Genomic DNA, 17,326 nt, shown 5'->3' with positions numbered 1-17,326 from the left:
ATGATGTGAAAACGTCTCAGTACACAAAGTGGTATATTTAATTTATAATAGTATTTAATGGTTTTGAAAAGGGAAGAGTGTCGTGAAGACGAGGGTGGAAGGGCATCTTGAAAAATGCTGATTCCGTGCACGGGGTGAGCACAGAGGATGTGGTGATACGTGACTGAAGCAGGCATTATTCTAGCAGACTTGGTGCCAAGCCATAGTCAGCGGATAGTCCTAAGTCTACATACAGCTCATAATTATGGCTATCAAAAGAAATAAAATCTGTGATTTTAGAAATACAGTGAGAGCAAGATGTGATGCATGCGTTAACTAGGGGAGCGAAGATACTTCATAAATGGTGGAGGACTGTGTTAACCAGGGAAGGGAAGAGAAATGATGGAGGGCTGAACTATCTACAACACAAAACCGGGGAAGGGATTTCGGCAGAAATTAGCCTCGCGGGCGCTCCCACTCCGCCCGAGCAGCCGAGGCCGCCCCTCAGCGCTGGGCCGCGGCCCCCCTGCCTGCCCCTGCGGCCATGGCGGCGGGGCCCCGCCGTGCTCCCAGCGCCCCGGGGCGGCCGCTGGAGGCCGGGCCGGAGGAGGGGCAGCGGCGGCGGGGCCGGGGCCGGGGCTCCCCGGCAGGGGAGGGGCCGTGGCCGCCGCTTTCCGCCCGGCTCGGAGCAGGGCGGGGGGTGCCCGGCCGGGGGCGGCATGTGGCGGCCGCAGCCCCGGCACGGCGGCACCGACAGGCGGCGCCGCGGTGGGAAGGGGGCGGCGAGCCCAGGTGAGCGGGTGGCAGAGCCCCGGAGGGGTCCGGCCGGCAGCCGGCGGCTCCTCCCCGAGGGGATCCGGGCTCCGGGGGTGGGTTTGGGGTGGGTTTTAGGGGTTCTGCGGGAGCCCCGAGCGGTGCCGGTTGGATTGGGGTCGGGGAGGTTGCGTGGGGCTGGGAAGGGGTCAGGGCTGCAGCATGAGGAGCGATCCGCTCCCGCTTCCCGGAGCCAAGCCGCTGTTGTTGCTTTCCACTTATTTATTTATTTATTTATTTATTTATTTAAAGTTTTGATTTTTGGTCCTCTAGGCCCCAGCCGGTTTTTAGCGTTCGTTCGTTTCGCAGGGAGGGTCAGCGCAGCCAGTGTTGCCTAGGGAACTTTGTTATAGCGCTGAGGTAGCCTTCAGTGTTGTTAAACGCTGACAACTGTGTAATTTCGCCTCTGCTGGCGTGGAAAGAGTTATATTGCCGTAAAGACATGCATGTGTGTGTAAGTGTTTGTATATATGTATTTTAACTCACTGCCTGTAAAGAGGGAAGTAACTGTACTCTCAGAAGTCAACTGTCACGTCTGTCCTAACTCACTTTAAAGGACGAAAAGGAAACTGCCATCTTCACAGAGAAGCCAGCTTCATGTGTCTACGAGTATGTGAGTAACTGAGCGTTAAAAGTGAGGTTTCTAGCAGAGGTGAGCCGCTCGTCACCTCCTCCCTCTGAGCAACAGCTGGCAGGAAGCTGTCAGGCTGAGCGAGCGCTGCCCGCGTTACCCACGCTGGTGCTGGCGAAGGGCTGGAGCCGTGGGGAAAAGCTGGAAAAAAATACATCTCACCTTTCCCAGGAGAGCTCAGCAAGAAAGGCGGATCGCTCTTGGGGTGTGTCAGCTGCCTTTCTGGTTTTTCGAATGTGTGGTTCTGCAAGGGCTGGTAGCCTAGCGAAACTTTCTGCAAACATGTTGGTTGGCCGTGCCAACGTTTCAGTGGAAAGCAGCTCATTCATGGTTTGGTAATCCACGCTAATCTTTGTGTACAAGTGGTTGAGTAACTTTCTGCTATGCTTCTGAATAGTGAGTTAAGAGCTCTGCAGTGAAGTGCCTGTGTTTTAAAGGCTGCTGCAAAATATACTACAGAACATATACCAGCAAGCACTGCTGACAATTAAAAGTAAATTAGAGTTTTCAAAGAAATGAACACAGTATGTTGTGATTCATTATTTCTGTTTTTGTCCTTTTGTGTTTAATCATTTACTTTCTAATTTGCAATTGGCCTTACAGTAACTCGAAAATGGGAGTTCTACTTTATTAAAACTTTCATGTTGTTTAAGTGGTAAGTCCCTTTAATTGCGTTGCATTGCTGTTCCCCCATTTCATTGCTGAAGATAAAGTTGTAGTTTCTTCTAGGAAGAGATTAACAGTGCTTTAAGGCTGAAGTTTTAGTAGATCTTTTTTCCATTGATATGGTTTCTGGGCACTTAAGAAACTGAGAGGAAGGATGTTTAAATTAAATATGTGGTTTAAAAATAAAAACAGTTGAATTTAGAGGTTTGTGGTCTCCTAAAATGTGGGGTGAGGGAATGTGAACCCCCTGATATTTTGTACATTTGAGATTAAAACTGTGTCCATCTATGTCTTTTTTTTCTCTTACTTCCCAGTGTTTATACTGTAAAAGTTATAAATTTTCTCTACAGTTCTTCAAGACTGGACAGTCAAAATAACCTGTTCTTGTATGCTATACTACTAACTTATCCAGCAGCATGGAAGTGTGGTCACAGACCAAGTACTATATTGCCACTGGCTTCCTCCCTCTTTAAATTCAGATAAATCAGCCTTTGTTCTCTTCAAGTAAAATGAAGTCAAAAGTTTGGGCCTAAGCTGCTGCTTCTGGAATTGTAGTGGGGTCATGTAAGAAAAGAGGATTTATTAGCACCAGTATAAATTAATTGTAAAGAACGGAAAGACAGAAAGCACTGCAAACAATGTTTTGTACTCACTAAAGCAAAGAACCCTAAAGGTTAATTCCGACTTTGTTCGCAAATTAGGCACACTTGGTTAGGTTTTTTTTTTTTGCTCACCATAACTTGGGCCTCCTACAGCTACTGAACTACCTGACCTTTCAAATGAGATCTACTGGAGTGTGCAGCACCTCCTGAGCGCTCATCAGGAGTTATGATTTTTTCATTTCAGCATTTGGCTTCCTCGAGCAAACGTTCTTCCTAATTGAGCGGCAGACAGTCTGCAGCCTTTCCTGGTTTTGGACGTAATACATATGAACAACTCGTGTGAAAACAGCTTTTCACACCACCTTTGGAGTATCGGGCTTAAAGGTAAACAGAGAGGAACCTGTGGAGTTGCCATAGTGATTTCCAAGTTCATCCTTAGCATGTTGTGTCTTTTTCCAGAGAGCAGCCCTTTCATGCTGTGTCACTTAGATTAGGATTGAGCCCAGGGTATGTTGTAATACTATTCAATATTCTTGAAGGAAAACTGCTGCAAAACCCTTATGTATGAGGGATGAATGTGCCCTTTGTAAATCAGCAGTCACACGAGGAAAAACTTGGCTCTCTGGCACTGAACAAAGGCTACTGCGCCTATGTTAAGTGCTGTAGTATCCTTATTTGGAGCTGTTTACTTAATTCTGGGTTATGTTAACTATTTAACACTCCATTAAAGTTTTTTTTTTTTTTTTTTTTTTTTCCCCTTTTAGCGTATAGGCTAAAAGATCCCATTAACTTCTCACCTGAAATGATTTTGGGGAGAGACATTTCTTTTCTGAGCCTCCTAGCTACTGATGCTGTGGAAGCAGAGATCAGCTATTGACATACTTTGTTAAATGCAAGTTTGCTGTATGAAACTTGAATTAGCTATTGATGTGGAGTTATTTCCCTGTTTATTGATGCTGCGAAAGTAAAGTGGCTTAACGACTAATCTAAAGTCTGCAGACAGCAGTGAGATCATGTGCGTGCCTCAAGTATGGTTTCTTTGTTCTTTGCGATTCCTTTGGGGCACGCCGAATTTGGATTCCGTCTCCCCTTTGTGTGACGTACTGCATCTGCTTACAGTACAGTACTGCAGTCTTTATTTCAGACCCTCCCTCGTTTAACAGCCCTGCTTCCTTCCAACATGCACACCTCTTATTATCCCTATATGATAAATTACTAACAGGGACCCTGTTGCCTGATGATTGGTGGTGCTTTCTATTCTTTCCCTCTCCCTCCTCCCTTTCCTTCCTTTCTTGCTGTCTTACAAATGTTTGTTTGTTGCAGGACCCTGATGTCAGAGGAGATTACATAGTTACTCTGCTCTTTTTGCCTTCTCTCAATATGTTTATTTGTAACAACACCTCGGCACACTGAGCGTGAAAACATTTAGATTTCACATCAAAACAGTCAGTATTTGCTGCATAAACAGTTGTGTTCTCAGAATTAGGGCTGGAAAGGGGAAAATGCATTTTTTTTAATAGTGCTTAGCTAGCTCCATTTCAAAGGTATATGCATTACCTGCACTTCTAGATCAGATCAAATACCGCACAAGTCAGAGCTGCAAGTGGCACAGTAATTTGCTAAGGAAGGTATGTGTATATATGCTCAGATGATAAAATCTTCATGTGAAAGAACTGCATGGGAGAAGTGGATACTTGAAACTAAGAGCAGAATGAATGGGATGTATGTGAAATTATCTTCCACCGTTCCCTGTTCTCTGCAATGGCAGCAGAATTGGCTGCTTAGAGGGATTTAGCGGGCGCTGGCTGAAAGGCTTCTTTTGCTGGGGTGAGAGGTCAGCAGAGCAGGAAAACATGACAGAGGAAAATCTCTTAGAGCAACTTGGAGGCAACCTGCGGAGTGGAAAAGTCAGGAGGTTGGTGGTGAGTATTGTAAAACTGAATAAGGATGAAAGGCATAGTATCTATGGACAAGTCAGGAAGTGGGAGTTGGTGTAATCAGATCTTCTGAACTGTTTTGCAAGCTGGCATAAGAAGGGGCATGTGGCATTGGTGTCGCTTTTCAATGCCTTGCTGAATTCTTTATAATGTTAATGGGAAAGTAGAGTCAAATCGTAGTGATGTTTTCAATGTGCCTGTACATAATGAAGTTTGAGGGGAGCTTTGTGGCTTTGCTGATTGATGGGGTGAGCAGAGAAGACCCTGGCTTAGCTCACCTAGATGGCCTCGTTTCTGAATTTATTGGCAGCTGTGCCTTTGGGTCTAATAAGTGTGTTTTGGGCACTGAAGGAAACCATTCGTAGGGTCCTTTCATTTTGTTTTTGGAAAGCTGTAAGGTCTTCAGAGAGCTTGGGAAAAGAAGAAACTTTTTTTTTTTCTTCTTCTTCTTAATAAGCCACTTCCTTGCTGCTTTAGTGGGATACTGAAAGTATTTTGTTACTCATCTTAGACGATATGTTGGTAAGTATCCTTTCCACTGGTAAATCAGCTTAGCTTTATGGATTATCACTGTTGCAGATACGCAGACACCTGGAATGGTGCTGGCAGAGACCACTTACAAAGCCAGAAGGTTATAGCTGTAGGGTTATTTTTTCTTAGATTGTAGCTGTCTACTTTTTATGATCTGGTTGTTCCCCTTCCTACACACAAATATATTACCTCACTAAAACTTCCCAGGGCTCCAAGGAATGGTTATCACTGAATCTCTTTGTGGGAAGTCCAAGTGTCTCAGCCCTGTAAAGATTTTTCATTGGGAGGGCTCAGATGATCTTATCAGGAGTGGCTTGTTTTCTCATAGGTGTTGGGAAGCATAGCTCTGGGGACAAGAGCTTTCCCTTCTCGTAGGGTTTTGGCTGTGGACAGTTGCTGAGGCAGTGGCGAGATTGAATTTCATGCACTTGATGGAGGTGCAGGTGCTTCCTCTTGCAAAAAGCCTGTGGAGACCCAGGTGATGTGGGAGAGGGGGCTGCTGTTCCTCAGCGTGGCTTTGCGTGTCAAACTAGTTAATAATCAACGGGTGTTGCGTTTCCTTTCCCTGGGAAATCTGAACGTGGCTGTGGCAAGGCAGCTGCTGTAGTGTTCACGTGTTTGTGGTCTGAGTCTTGTACAGCTGTGGCCATGAGAAGGGCTGCTCCAGGTAATGGAGCAGTGTAAAAGGCTGTTTGCTGGCTTCCTGGGCAAACGAGGACAGGAGGGGGAAATAGCTCGCTGGTTGGGTGGTCTCAGGTTGCTCTGAGGTAAGGAAAGCCCAGCTCCTGCTTCTCACATTGTATGTAGCGAGCCCTAATAGCTTTATTTGTTCTTTTAGCAGATAGGGAATTTTCCTGACCTGTGTTCTTACTAGTGATAATGGTGTGTAGCAACATTTTCACTGTGTTTCTGGTGAGCTTAGGGTGGCACTGATGCTCTTGATGAGGGCTCCAGCCTTTCAACTGGGTCTGCACACACTCATTTGCATTACTGCTTTCTGTGCTGCCAGGTCTTAGTGAAGCTCTGTGTGCTTTGGCCAGGCATTAAGTTGGAAGTCTGTGGCCGTAGCAAATTCAGAGTGGCTGTGGTTTAAAAAAAGCCAGTATGAGTGTTCAGTGCAAGCCGTGTGAGGAGTGCGTGGGGTTGCTGTCTGTCTTCCAGGCCTCTGCTTTGGAACAGTTGTGCATTCTAAAAATGCCCTCTAATGGCTTGAAAACCATGATAGAAAGTACCAGAAAAGCTTGAAAAAGGAGGGTTAAAATGCAGAGAGCAAGCAGGGAATAATAATAATGATAATAGGAAAAAGGAAAAAGGAAAAAAAAAAAAAAAGAGCAAATAGGTGAGGTAAAGACACTACAGAGGACACCTTACATGTAAGGCTGCTCTAAGGAATTTTGTGCGGCAGCCTGTGTATGAGTTGTAAACACCAGCACTGAACAGTGGTGTAAGAAGAAAGAGACCAGCCCCGGAAAACCAAGAAGTAAAGGGAAGAAACCAAGGAGTAAATGAAACCAAGAAAAGGAGACAGAAAAATATCTGGGTGTTTGTGCACTCAGTTATATCAGTCATATACACCCGTGTCGCTGGTGATGGGTGCCTGGTACAGGTGTGAGGCAGAGCATTCAGGTTTGCCTTCTTCCATGCCCGTGTTGTGGTTAGACTTTGTGGACTGGGTAGGGTAGAGGTGGTGGTCCCTGGGTGATTGTCCTCCTCCAGGTCCTTTGTGAGGGAGAGTGGTTTTGTGGCAGGTGCTCAAAGGGGGCTACTCTTTTTTTTTTTTTTTTTTTTTTTTGTGTAATGCCCTTGGAACCATGTCAGGGATTAGGTTTTTCAAAGGCCAGTGTCTTCAGACAGCTGCAGTCTAGCAGATGGCCCCCTCTTGTCTGCCCGTTGGAAAGCAGACTAAGAAAAGGTATCAAAATAATTTTTAATATAGCAAACTGAATGATGCCTTGAGAGATGTGCTTTCAGATGTTTGTACAGCCAATAAAAAGTCTTGGCAATAAACATTTTGTGAAATAACTGCAGTAGATCAAAGTGACATTTAAGTGATGCTCATGAGCATCATTTAATCACCAGCTAACTACTAGAGGTCTGCTACTGTGGAGCAGTAGGAGTTTTTATGTTATGCCTTATTGTGTCTGTCTTGCTTAAGGCACTGGCTATCACTGAAGCTTGTGATTTCTGTGTGTGTATTGAATGCTTAAAAGCTGGTTAAGAACCTATTTATTCCAAGTATTGAACTTTTATCCTTAATTTTGTTTGTAGAAAGCCAGCTGTTTCTGCCTTCCAGGACGTGATGAAGCTGTTTACTAACTTCCTTGTGAAGTAAAATCGGATGAATTGCTTGCTTTCAGAGTTGCATGTATCATCACAGAAGATACGCTTGAACTGATGTGTGTATAGATAAAAAGGTGGAATGGCTGCAAATCCCAAGACTTGTTTTAAAAGCTGGGGTATATCACGGGATTGTTTGGATTGGAAGGGACTCGGCAGGTCTCTGGTCTACCTTTCTGTTCAAAGCAGGGCTGACTGAGGCCAGAGCAGATTGCTCTGAGCTTTGTCCTGGGCCCTGGAAGCCTCCAAGGGCTGATCAGCCTCTCTTGGCAGCCTGCTGCACTGCTTCACTGCCCTTGGGGTGAAGTTTTCCTATTGGTATGTAGCATCTTAGGAATATTGTTGCTAGTAGATGTGAATCAGGTGTCATTTATAATCTAGTTTGAGAGTGGCGCACTTGGCATTCTCTAATTTTCTTTCCTTCCTCTGGCATAAAATTGCTGTATTTGCTGAAATTTGCTGCAAATATATCTTTAAACCCAAAGAGGGCATTCTAACCTTAAAGATGTCCTTAGTTCGGTCTTCATGATTTTCTCTGATACAGAAGCCCTTGTGTATGACTCAGACCTTGAGGTAATTTAAGTTTAAGACGTTTCATATGTTTTTGCTCAGTAATGCACTATGACACTTTTATTGTACAGGAATGAAAATCCATGCATCTTCTCAGCGTCACTTTCAGTCTTATTGGCACCTCTTTGTTTTTGTAAGGCTGCTCATGCAGGATGTTCCTGTTCACTGGGGTCTGAAGGGAGAGGATGATTTTTAGGTTGTGGAGCTCTTGCAAGTCACTTCAGAATCCTTTGAGTTGTCCTTTCCCTAGTCAATAGAGGATTTAAAAGGCTTCTGGTTTAAAAGTAGCCCTGTTTCACTAAGGGAGCCAGTCAATGAACATCTTCTTCCACTGAACTATCTTTCTGGGCTTACTTCACACTTTATAAATATGCTTTCATGTGTCAGAATCATGGATTAGCATAGACTTGTTAAGTTTGGAGTACAAAAATGTAGACAGGCTCAAATTGTATTATAGGTAAGTTAAGAAGGAGTCACTTAAATATGAAGTTTGTTTATTTATTTATTTATTTTTACTAATTTGTGGTGAAAATTCAACTTAAACCTGAAGTTTCCAATGAAAATTTGCTGTGCAGACTTGGCATGAAATAACATTGGCAGGATCTGCCTCAGGGAGACCCAAGACTTCAAGGTTTGGTAGTTTTGAGAATATTCACGTTCTGGCTAAACATTGCTTTTTTCAGATCTGCGATCCTTTCAATAAAGACAGGAGTTCCGAAAGAGCAAAGCCTGAGGTGTGTTTTTACAGTGGAAATGTTTCCCCTCCCCAGGTCTTTCAGGAGTCCTGTGTAAGTGATCAGCCCCATCTGGAGCGTGCTCTGGGTAGGTCAGCTAACTCCTCACATGGTCTCTTTTAACCACAAAGTAATGCTTCAGATTATGCCGTGCCTCGGGACTGAGGAGATCAAATGTCTCTTGCAATGCTTTAACTTTCCCCAAAAGGAAGCTATGGCAGCTCTGTCAGCTACTCGTTAATAACAGCAAGGCCGTGTACAAGCGGGCTGTGTAACAGAAGTACCCTGCTCAACGCTGAGAGCAGCAGGGGCAGAAATCCCCGCTGCCCCATGGCCTGGCCCTCGCATCTGTAGGGGACGGGCCTCTCTCTGTGGGTTACCTTGCAGAGAACCCCGCCAAGTCCTAGAATTCGGGTTTTCTAAAGCCTGTAATAATTTTTCTTGAGTTTATTGAAAATAGAGTTATGTGCATGATCTATGTTAATTCTGGACTACTACTTGAATGGCACTCAAAGTTGTTGTTTTCTTCCTGCCAAGCATTTTGATGCCCAAGAAGATTGTTTCAGGTGTGCCTGTTTAGCACCATATGGTACAATCAGCACTTCTTATCCCTTCTAAAATGCTAAGCTGAATTGAGGATAGATTGAACAGAAAAATTTCATTAACTTCTTCAAGACAATTTCCCTCTTATATCTTTCAATGGTCAGCCTGTTTTTTTTTTTTTTTTTTTTTTTTTTTGTTTGTTTGTTTGCATTTACTTCTCATTTTTTAACTTGAAGTACTTCACTTAAGACTTCACTTCATTACAGTATCATACAGATTCTTTGGTGCCCAAGAAACATCTGCAAGCTATCTCATGAAAGGGCACAATTTCTTTGCAGATAAATACCATTCTTAAACTTACTTGGATAATGAGAGCAGACAGGTAGGGTTCAATGAAAGGTAGCGGATCCTGTAGCCTTGTAGTTAAGTAGGAATACTTAAGGAAGGAATTGCAAATAACGTGTGACAGAAAAGATTTAAAAAAAAAAAAAAGCTTCTGGCAAAAATCTATGGTTTTGTTGAATGTCGATGGTGTATGTTAATAAATGCAACCTGTATTATTGGCTAACATATGTTATCTCAGGGAGACTGTCAGAGGAAATTGCGGCAAGTAATTGTCTTGATTTCTTAGATGTGAATTGCAGCGATTTACTGTCTCAGGAAAGAAGCTCTTACAATACTGTCTTAATTGAGAAGATCTCAAAAGGGATGAATGGAGCCAGTGTGCCTTTAAAGTGGGATTTAGTTTATGTGCTCACACAAAACGTGTGCTGGGAAAGAGGTAACAGGAGCCCTTAGGACTGGCTGAAGTCCTCCTGGCCAAAAGGCAGGCACCTGGGGACAAGCAATGTAATCAGTGGTCACAGGTGAAGTGGGGTTGGGCTCCTTTTGAATGGACTTGGAGAAACCTAGAAACTTCTCAGCTGTGCTGGGGGGAGTGGGAAGGAGGAGGGGTTTTCACCTGGAAAGGAATTGGGTGGTACGGAGGAGCTGGAAGCTCACACAGGGAGGATTTTTGGAGGTAAATTGAGATGTGCTTGTCTGCTGTTGTGAGGGGCCTGCTCCTAGGGAGCTTGGGCATATTGGGGTCAGGACAGAGGGGAAACTGGAAAGGACCGAAGAGGTGGTATTGAGGAGTGATGTAGGGGAAGAGTGCTTCTCTGTGGCTCTGAACACTGCTTGGGAGCTTTGTGGAGGGTTTTCACCCTGGGCTGTATGGTATGTAAGTATGACCTGTACAGTTAAGTCAGAGACACAGGTTTGGGATTGCGTCTGGTTCAACAGTCTTTTGCACTTAGTGTAAGATAAATGAGCAGTTGGTTTGTGAGAAGCTAGTTGGGGACCAAGAAGAGAAATGCATTGGAAGTCGATGGAAAGGAATGCTGGGTGTGGTGGGAGCAGCAGAAAGGATGTAGTGTTGGTGTCAGCAGGGTGGGGTGGAGGCAAAATAAGTGAAAGAGTTGGAGTAGAGCTGTCAGTGTCGATTGTGTCTTCCCTCAGCATGGGGTCTGGCTGACTGCCACGAGTATGTCCACCGATCCTTGTTTGCTGCTAGCGGTCGTGAATTCTAAATTTTGTGTGAAGACAGGATTTCGGTGCTGCTGCAAATCTTTAGTCTGTGGCCGTGGTGCCAAACATCTGCATTTGGACTCAGTTGTGGCTTTGTGGCGTGGCTGTTGGGTACCACCAAGGAGGGGTTGCTCCCTGCTTGGCTGGGAAATGCAGGCTTAGTGCTAGAAAATGCACGTTGGAGCACGTTTGGCTAAATGAAAGAGGGTCTTGATAACAGACAGCCGTGGTGGTGTCTGAACTTGTCACTGTACAGAGCTTTGACTGCTTTTCATGGTTTTGATGTGGCTTTTTGGTGGTGTACTGCTTTTCTTATCTTCTTTTTTTCTGTGTTACAATTCACTTCCTTAAACGTGATCTGCTGTTGATATCACAGGAGCAACATAGGTCAGTTCTGTGTTGTCAGAGGCATCATTTTTTTCTGTAATTCAATGCAGTTGCTTTATATATAGAAACAATTCTGTTTCCTGACTTTTTTTTTTTTTTTGAGATACCTGACTTAAGGCAGAGTGACTTCTGTCTTGTCTTATTCTGAAGGAGCTGTGATTTCTCAGCTGTGTGCTGCATGCCTGTGGTTAGTATTCTGTTGCAGTTTCAGCAATATTAGCTACAGTACTTCCATGGCACCTTTGTAAACCGATCTCAGAATCGCACCTGAACATTTTAGTCTTCTCCTCGTCTTGGAGGAAAAGGATAAAGCCGCTATCTTCACCCCTGTGTTCTCAGGCCGAATAAAGCAAGCTTCCAGCTTCCATTTTGTCTGCCTGCAGCCTCAGGTAAGGGCTGTAAAGGTCAAGCATATCCTCGCAGAAACCCTCAGAAGGGATATCGCGTGCAGCCTTGCTTACCGGTGTAGTTCTCTCGGGGAACCCATGCTCGTCCTGCTGGAGCACAGAGGCTGACCCCTTGCTGGCTTCTAACATCCGAAAACCAATGATGCTGAATAACCTGCTGGCCTTTAGCAAGGTCTTGCATTAACTGAAGCCATCTGTGGAGGATAGGAGAGCAGCGTTGCAGCCTGTACTTGGTGGTACACCCAGCAGAGTGGAGATTTCTTGTCAGCTAGCAAAAGCACAGTCTGCACAATTGTCCTGCAAAGAGGAGGAATAGTTGAGTACAGAAATTTTGTGGGAGCGTTTAGTCACAGGGGTTTGCTTAAAGCCACAAGGTTTTCTTGTGGGAAGAGCGGGGAGAGGGAACAGTGCAGTTTGTGTCCCTTCTGCCACAGGTGGGCTCCGTGTCCCATGCATTGCTGTTACTGCAGGCTGTGTACGTGACTCTTGCACTGTCTTGTATTTCAGCTGCATCCTGAGCTGCTGTGCTTTCTGCCCAGTGTTGTTGCTCGGCTTTCCTGGTGTCTGAACCTTCATTCTGTCTTCATTGTTGTTTAGACAGTGCTGACATCGCGCTGTGACAGCCTGGCTGGGGCTGCGAGGTAAACTTCCTACAGCGGACAAAGGAGAGGAGCATTTGTCACGGGACTTTGATATTAAATTGTAAAGTTAAAAGCATACTGACTCCTCACCCTTGGCAATATAGCAACTGCCATGTTGTTTTATTTTCATTATATGTGATCACTACTGAGCTGTTAAGAGAAAATTACTTTCTATTTCAGTAAACTCAATTCTGCTTTCCGACTGACTGTGCATCAGATGCTTAATTTGGATCCCGCTCTCTCGGTGAAATTAAAAATTCAAATCTCCAAGCTGGAGCACTGAAACTGTGCTTGAATTAGAAATTGACTGCTGTCAATGTGCTCTCACACTTCGCTCTTCCCCCCGATGAGTTTTATATTAGAGTCTTGCTGTAGATGATCTGACTGAGCAGAAGTGGTGGGAATCTGCACTGTCACTCAGTAGACAGAGTGATGAAAGAGAAGTGTGGCGTGTTAACTAGACCATTCTTGAAAAAGGACTGCTGTGTGCTAATTTCATAATTACATATATGTACGGTGAAATGCTTTTATGGGATATGACTGCAAATCCATTAAGTATTGCTGACATATTAATTTAAGGCATTACCAAACTTCAGTTTCTTCTTTTAAGCTTCATGCAAAATCCTCTCTCCCTAATTTTTGACTAGTAGTTGAATGTTTCCAGATCTTGACTGAAAGAACAAGAACGTCCTCTCCCTCTGAGCCATTTGCATGGGCTGCCTCTACAGAACTTTGCACTGAAATTGTGAACAAAAGGTTTTTTTTCCCCCTGTCCAGGAAGAAAAACAACAACAAACCATTAAAACAAACAACTGCTGAGATAAGCATTGCTTCTCTGTTGTGCTTCCTCTCTTCAGGTTTGCAACTGTTGTGTCCTTCTGCCCTTTTGAAAAGTGGACGCATTAATTAGTCATTTAACTGTAAGTAAAAAGAGTAAAGAACAGGCTTTAAACCAATTGGGGCTGGCTATTTGTGGGGAAGTGTAGTGCCTTCTGTTACTGATGGTGGTGAAGGCCCCCGGTGCTGGTATCGTGTTCCCAGAGCCTCCTGTGGCTTCCCCTGTGGTATGTGGTTGTCCACCAGGGGTCTCCTGCAAGTCTCGTGGGGCTGTGCTGGGCAGAGATGTGTGAGGCGTGTCTGTAGCGAGACCATGCTGAAATTTATAGCAAAGGTCTCGAGCTTCCCTGGCTTTCCTTTTATTTTCTCCTTCTCAGGATTTCTGTAGAAGTAGCTGACCGCATAAAAGCAGAAATCTTGGTTATGAGAAGAGCAGAAATGTAATTTTTCAACACTATTGTGCCATCTAAATGATCCTGCTTCACTGAGCCAGCCAGGAGTCACCTGCCTGCTCTAGAGTGAATTTGTCCACTTGTTCTACTGACCAACAAAATGAGCTTCCTTGGAAGGCTGCATTGGTGGAGTTAGATGGTGTAATTTACATTCGACTTGGAGGAATGCAATTTCCTATAATAGCCAAGCCTTGGATCTCAGGTTGCCAGCCATAGGGTGTTGATTAGTTATCAAATAGGCCTTCACAGTGCAACTGCGTGCTTTCACAGGCTGGGTAGTTATTACCTTTTTAAATTTAAAAAGGTCAGAAATGCATATTTCTGTGCCTTTTCGCATACGGGTGCATGGGCCTTGATTCAGCAAGGCGCTTGCTTGAGGAAAAAAAGCCTGCTTGTATTGTAGTCAGTGCACTGCTGAATAGTGATGGATGCAGGCGTGTGCTTGTGTTTTGAAGGTGGCAATATAGAACGCAATTAAGATACGTAATTAATGAAAAGGCTGTTTCTGGTATCCCCCTTTGACTAAATAGGTGATTGTTACTGTCTTTGGAAGCATTTTGAAATTTATTAGTTTACATGTTAATAGATCTTCTTTTTTTTTGTCTTAGAGTTAACAACACAAAACCAGGTTTGAAGCTCTTTTAAGGGGGAAAAACACTTGATGGGCATGTTGGAAGTAGTGATCAGCTAGCTAATGTGGTCCTTACTCTAGAGAGGGGTGTCGCAATTTCATCAAATGGCTCAAAATGAATTGCTGCATTAAGGAGGAAAGTGGCTCAAATGTAACAACTGGATGATGTGTATTATGGGAGTGTGTCAATAAAAATACAATTATTTAAACAGTGGCAAAGGCAGGACACTGACATCTAAAATGCATGAATCTTTGAAGTGTTTTTAATGAAGAATAACAACTAACAAGCATTTAATGACTTCAGAGTATATTTTGTACGTGACATCTTGGAAATTTAGCAGCTGAATAACTAAACTCAGCATGTGAGCTTCGAAATTATAGGAGCCCTCGGTGAGGAAATCATTTGTAAATGGGAACAAATATAATATAGCTCAGCCATTGCTCGTCTTTGATAGATACGCTTCATAAAATGGTAGATAAATCAAAGTATAGCTAACATTCAATAATTAAGGTGAAAAAGCTGGATGAGACCTTCATGTTTTAATAGTTACAAAAATCTGTGTTCAAAGGTAACTTTATTAGAAAGCATACTTGCATAAAGAAGATAAAGGTTTATTTTAAGAGGTCGTGTTGAGATCGGTGCCATTTTATTTTGAATATTTTGTGGTGTCTTTTGAAATTCAGCAAACAAGGTAAAGGTAACTAATTAGAAACCACAACATTTTACCTATTTTTCTGACCAAGGAACTGAACGGTCCTGGCTATTGTCATGTCAGATTAATTAATCCTTGAGAAAAGTTAAGCTTGTGTGTGCCTTTATAAATAATACATATTTTCATTTCACTTACTTTGTTTGCATACAGTTTAATGCAAGTTTTTAGGGCTTCCTCAAGAGAAGCAGCACTACAGAAATGGCTTGGAGTGGTGCTTTTGGCTTTGAATATGACCCAATATTTTTTCCTCAGACACTGCAGCTGGCCCACGCAAATGTTCTAAAGGTGAATTTGTTATTCTAATAAAAATCAACGGTGTGTGATGTAGGTGTGTGCAGATAGTTGAGGCCTTTTTAGAACTGAATATATAACTTCTCATTTATTTTCAGGGAGAGCTTAATGAGCTTGCAAGTATTCTGCATCATGGGTTTTAAAGCAGGGGCAGGGAGGTAATTACTGCAGAGTTTGTATTGATCTATAAAATCCTGGTGGACTTTATAAGCACTTCACATTCTTATGACTATCCATCTACAGATGGTATTAGAGCAGTTGGTCGAAAAACCGAACGGTGACTTTTGTGGCTAAAAATGAAGATTCATTATCTAAAATAAATTAGGTAACTGTTCTGCTGTTCCTTAGCTTCAGGTTGAGTGCAAGAGAAACGTGCTCTTCCCATCAGTGATAAATGCTCTTTGGCTTCATCTCTCCCTGTTTCATTTTGCTGGTGCAACTGAGACTTGAACACCATTGCTGCTCATGAGTTGTTTTCAGGTGTTAGACCCTGTTAATTCCATGTTCTGACTCTGAGCTCTTACCCATTAGGAAACGCTGGCCATCGTGAAAGATTGCTGTGCTGAAAGATCTGTTGCAATCAAGTAGGTTCATGCTGGGCTTTTGTATCTTGGATTTGAAGCTATTTGCACATTATCAGACACTTGAATGACGATAAACATTGCATCTTGTAGGATCACGATGAATATTTTTAAAAGTTGAGTTGTAGTATTGCAATTGAAAGGCCTTTCTTGCATTTGTGGCTTTTCTGTCTAGGTGCATGTCTCATGCAAACAGTAGCACTAAAATGTTACATATTTTTAAAAGTTATTTCCAGATGCTTTTCCAGTGTTCTAAGGTGCAATTTCAGTAGTCTTGTGGCTAAGTCCATGGACTCAGCAGTTATTTGAGGGTCTTGAAACAAAACTGAGGGAATAATGAAGAAAAATGAGACCTTTTTACAAGTTAGCTGCATTGGTTCAATATAGTTTCCTTGTCTGGACATTAGATATAGAAAGCAATGATTAGAAGTTGTGGCTAATCTGAGATGCGTGATGACACCAACTGAAGCGATTCTAAATTTCCAAAAAAAAGGGGCACGATAGATGGGTAAACAGGGCAGGACTGGTATACTCCAAGCCCCGGTAATGCCCTGTCTGGGTTTCGTGGTGGCTGAGGGGACTGTGGCTGCTCTCTGGCTGTGGAGGCCAGACTCTGGCTGTGGCTGCTTCCTCCCTCCCCTTCTTTTGGGGAAGGCCAGCTCTGCGGTCAACTGAAAAGCCCTGTGTAGACCCTAAACCCATTTTTGTGTGGCATCCTTGGTGGTTTGGGCTGTCTTGGAAGACCTCTGCATGGCTGTGGGGCTTCAACACTTGACATGGAAGCTCTGTGACCTAAGGAAGAGGACTGCACCCCAGGAATGGGAAACTTGGGGCCTTAGCCCCTTTACTGACTAAGGACCAATAGCCCTCTCCTTGTAGCATCCCCAGAACTGCTCGTGATTTGGACTGCTATCCTGGACTGTGTAATTTGGGCAGTGGTGTAGCCAGGTGATGGACTTGGACTGGTGGACTCACCAGAAGGCAGATCTGGAGCCCATAACGGAGCTGGATGGCAAACCTCTGTCTGGAGGGTTACCTGTGCCCGTGGGGAGCAGCGCAGAAACGTGAGGTTTTCAGGTGGGCTAATTCAGGGTAATGGAATTGTACCAATTTAACTCAAAGGAAATTGCATCTAGTTCATGTGATGCAAATATTTAACAATTTAAACCTTACTTACATTAGTTTAAATGTGGTGTTTAAAGAGCTGTAATTATCTGTTTGCCTTAGAAATTCATAGTAATTTACTGAGATCAATTTTAAACTGATTTTAATTAAACTGAAGAACCTTTTCTACTTTTTTTTTTTTTCTCAGACAAAGCCTGTGACTAGCCTTTGTAAACTGTGATAAAATATATCCAGTCTTAGAGTGATTTTTTTTCTGCATGACAGATTTCTTCTGCTGAAGGCAAATCTTGACTGTATTTTGTATATAAAATAATTAAATTCTAAAGAACATTTTGTTCAATTTTTATTC

General features: G+C 43.5%; 1 protein-coding gene across 10 annotated transcripts in view; it reads left to right on the top strand.

Moving 5' to 3' along the window:
* Nucleotides 1–642: 642 nt before the first annotated feature.
* DISC1 (DISC1 scaffold protein) overlaps nt 643–17,326 on the top strand; it is a 200,629-nt gene continuing 183,945 nt past the window's right edge. For 6 of the 10 annotated variants that reach the window (XR_014618305.1, XR_014618306.1, XM_084284389.1 and 3 more), the window contains exon 1: nt 643–771. Coding sequence is in view for 6 of the 10 variants with exons in the window: in XM_084284389.1 (XP_084140515.1) it covers nt 699–771 (73 nt within the window). In the remaining 4 variants the exon portion in view is untranslated. Of the gene's footprint in view, nt 772–1,220; nt 1,406–2,935; nt 3,076–3,455; nt 3,588–16,687; nt 16,930–17,326 lie in introns of those variants that run through there. The other 4 variants (XM_084284393.1, XM_084284391.1, XM_084284392.1 and 1 more) reach the window with 4 other exon arrangements.

This window comes from Netta rufina (genome assembly GCF_964035555.1).
Source record: "Netta rufina genome assembly, chromosome: 3".
NCBI lineage: Eukaryota > Metazoa > Chordata > Aves > Anseriformes > Anatidae > Netta > Netta rufina.
Note: the sequence above shows the minus strand (reverse complement) of the source record. Positions and strands in the feature narration are given on the sequence as shown.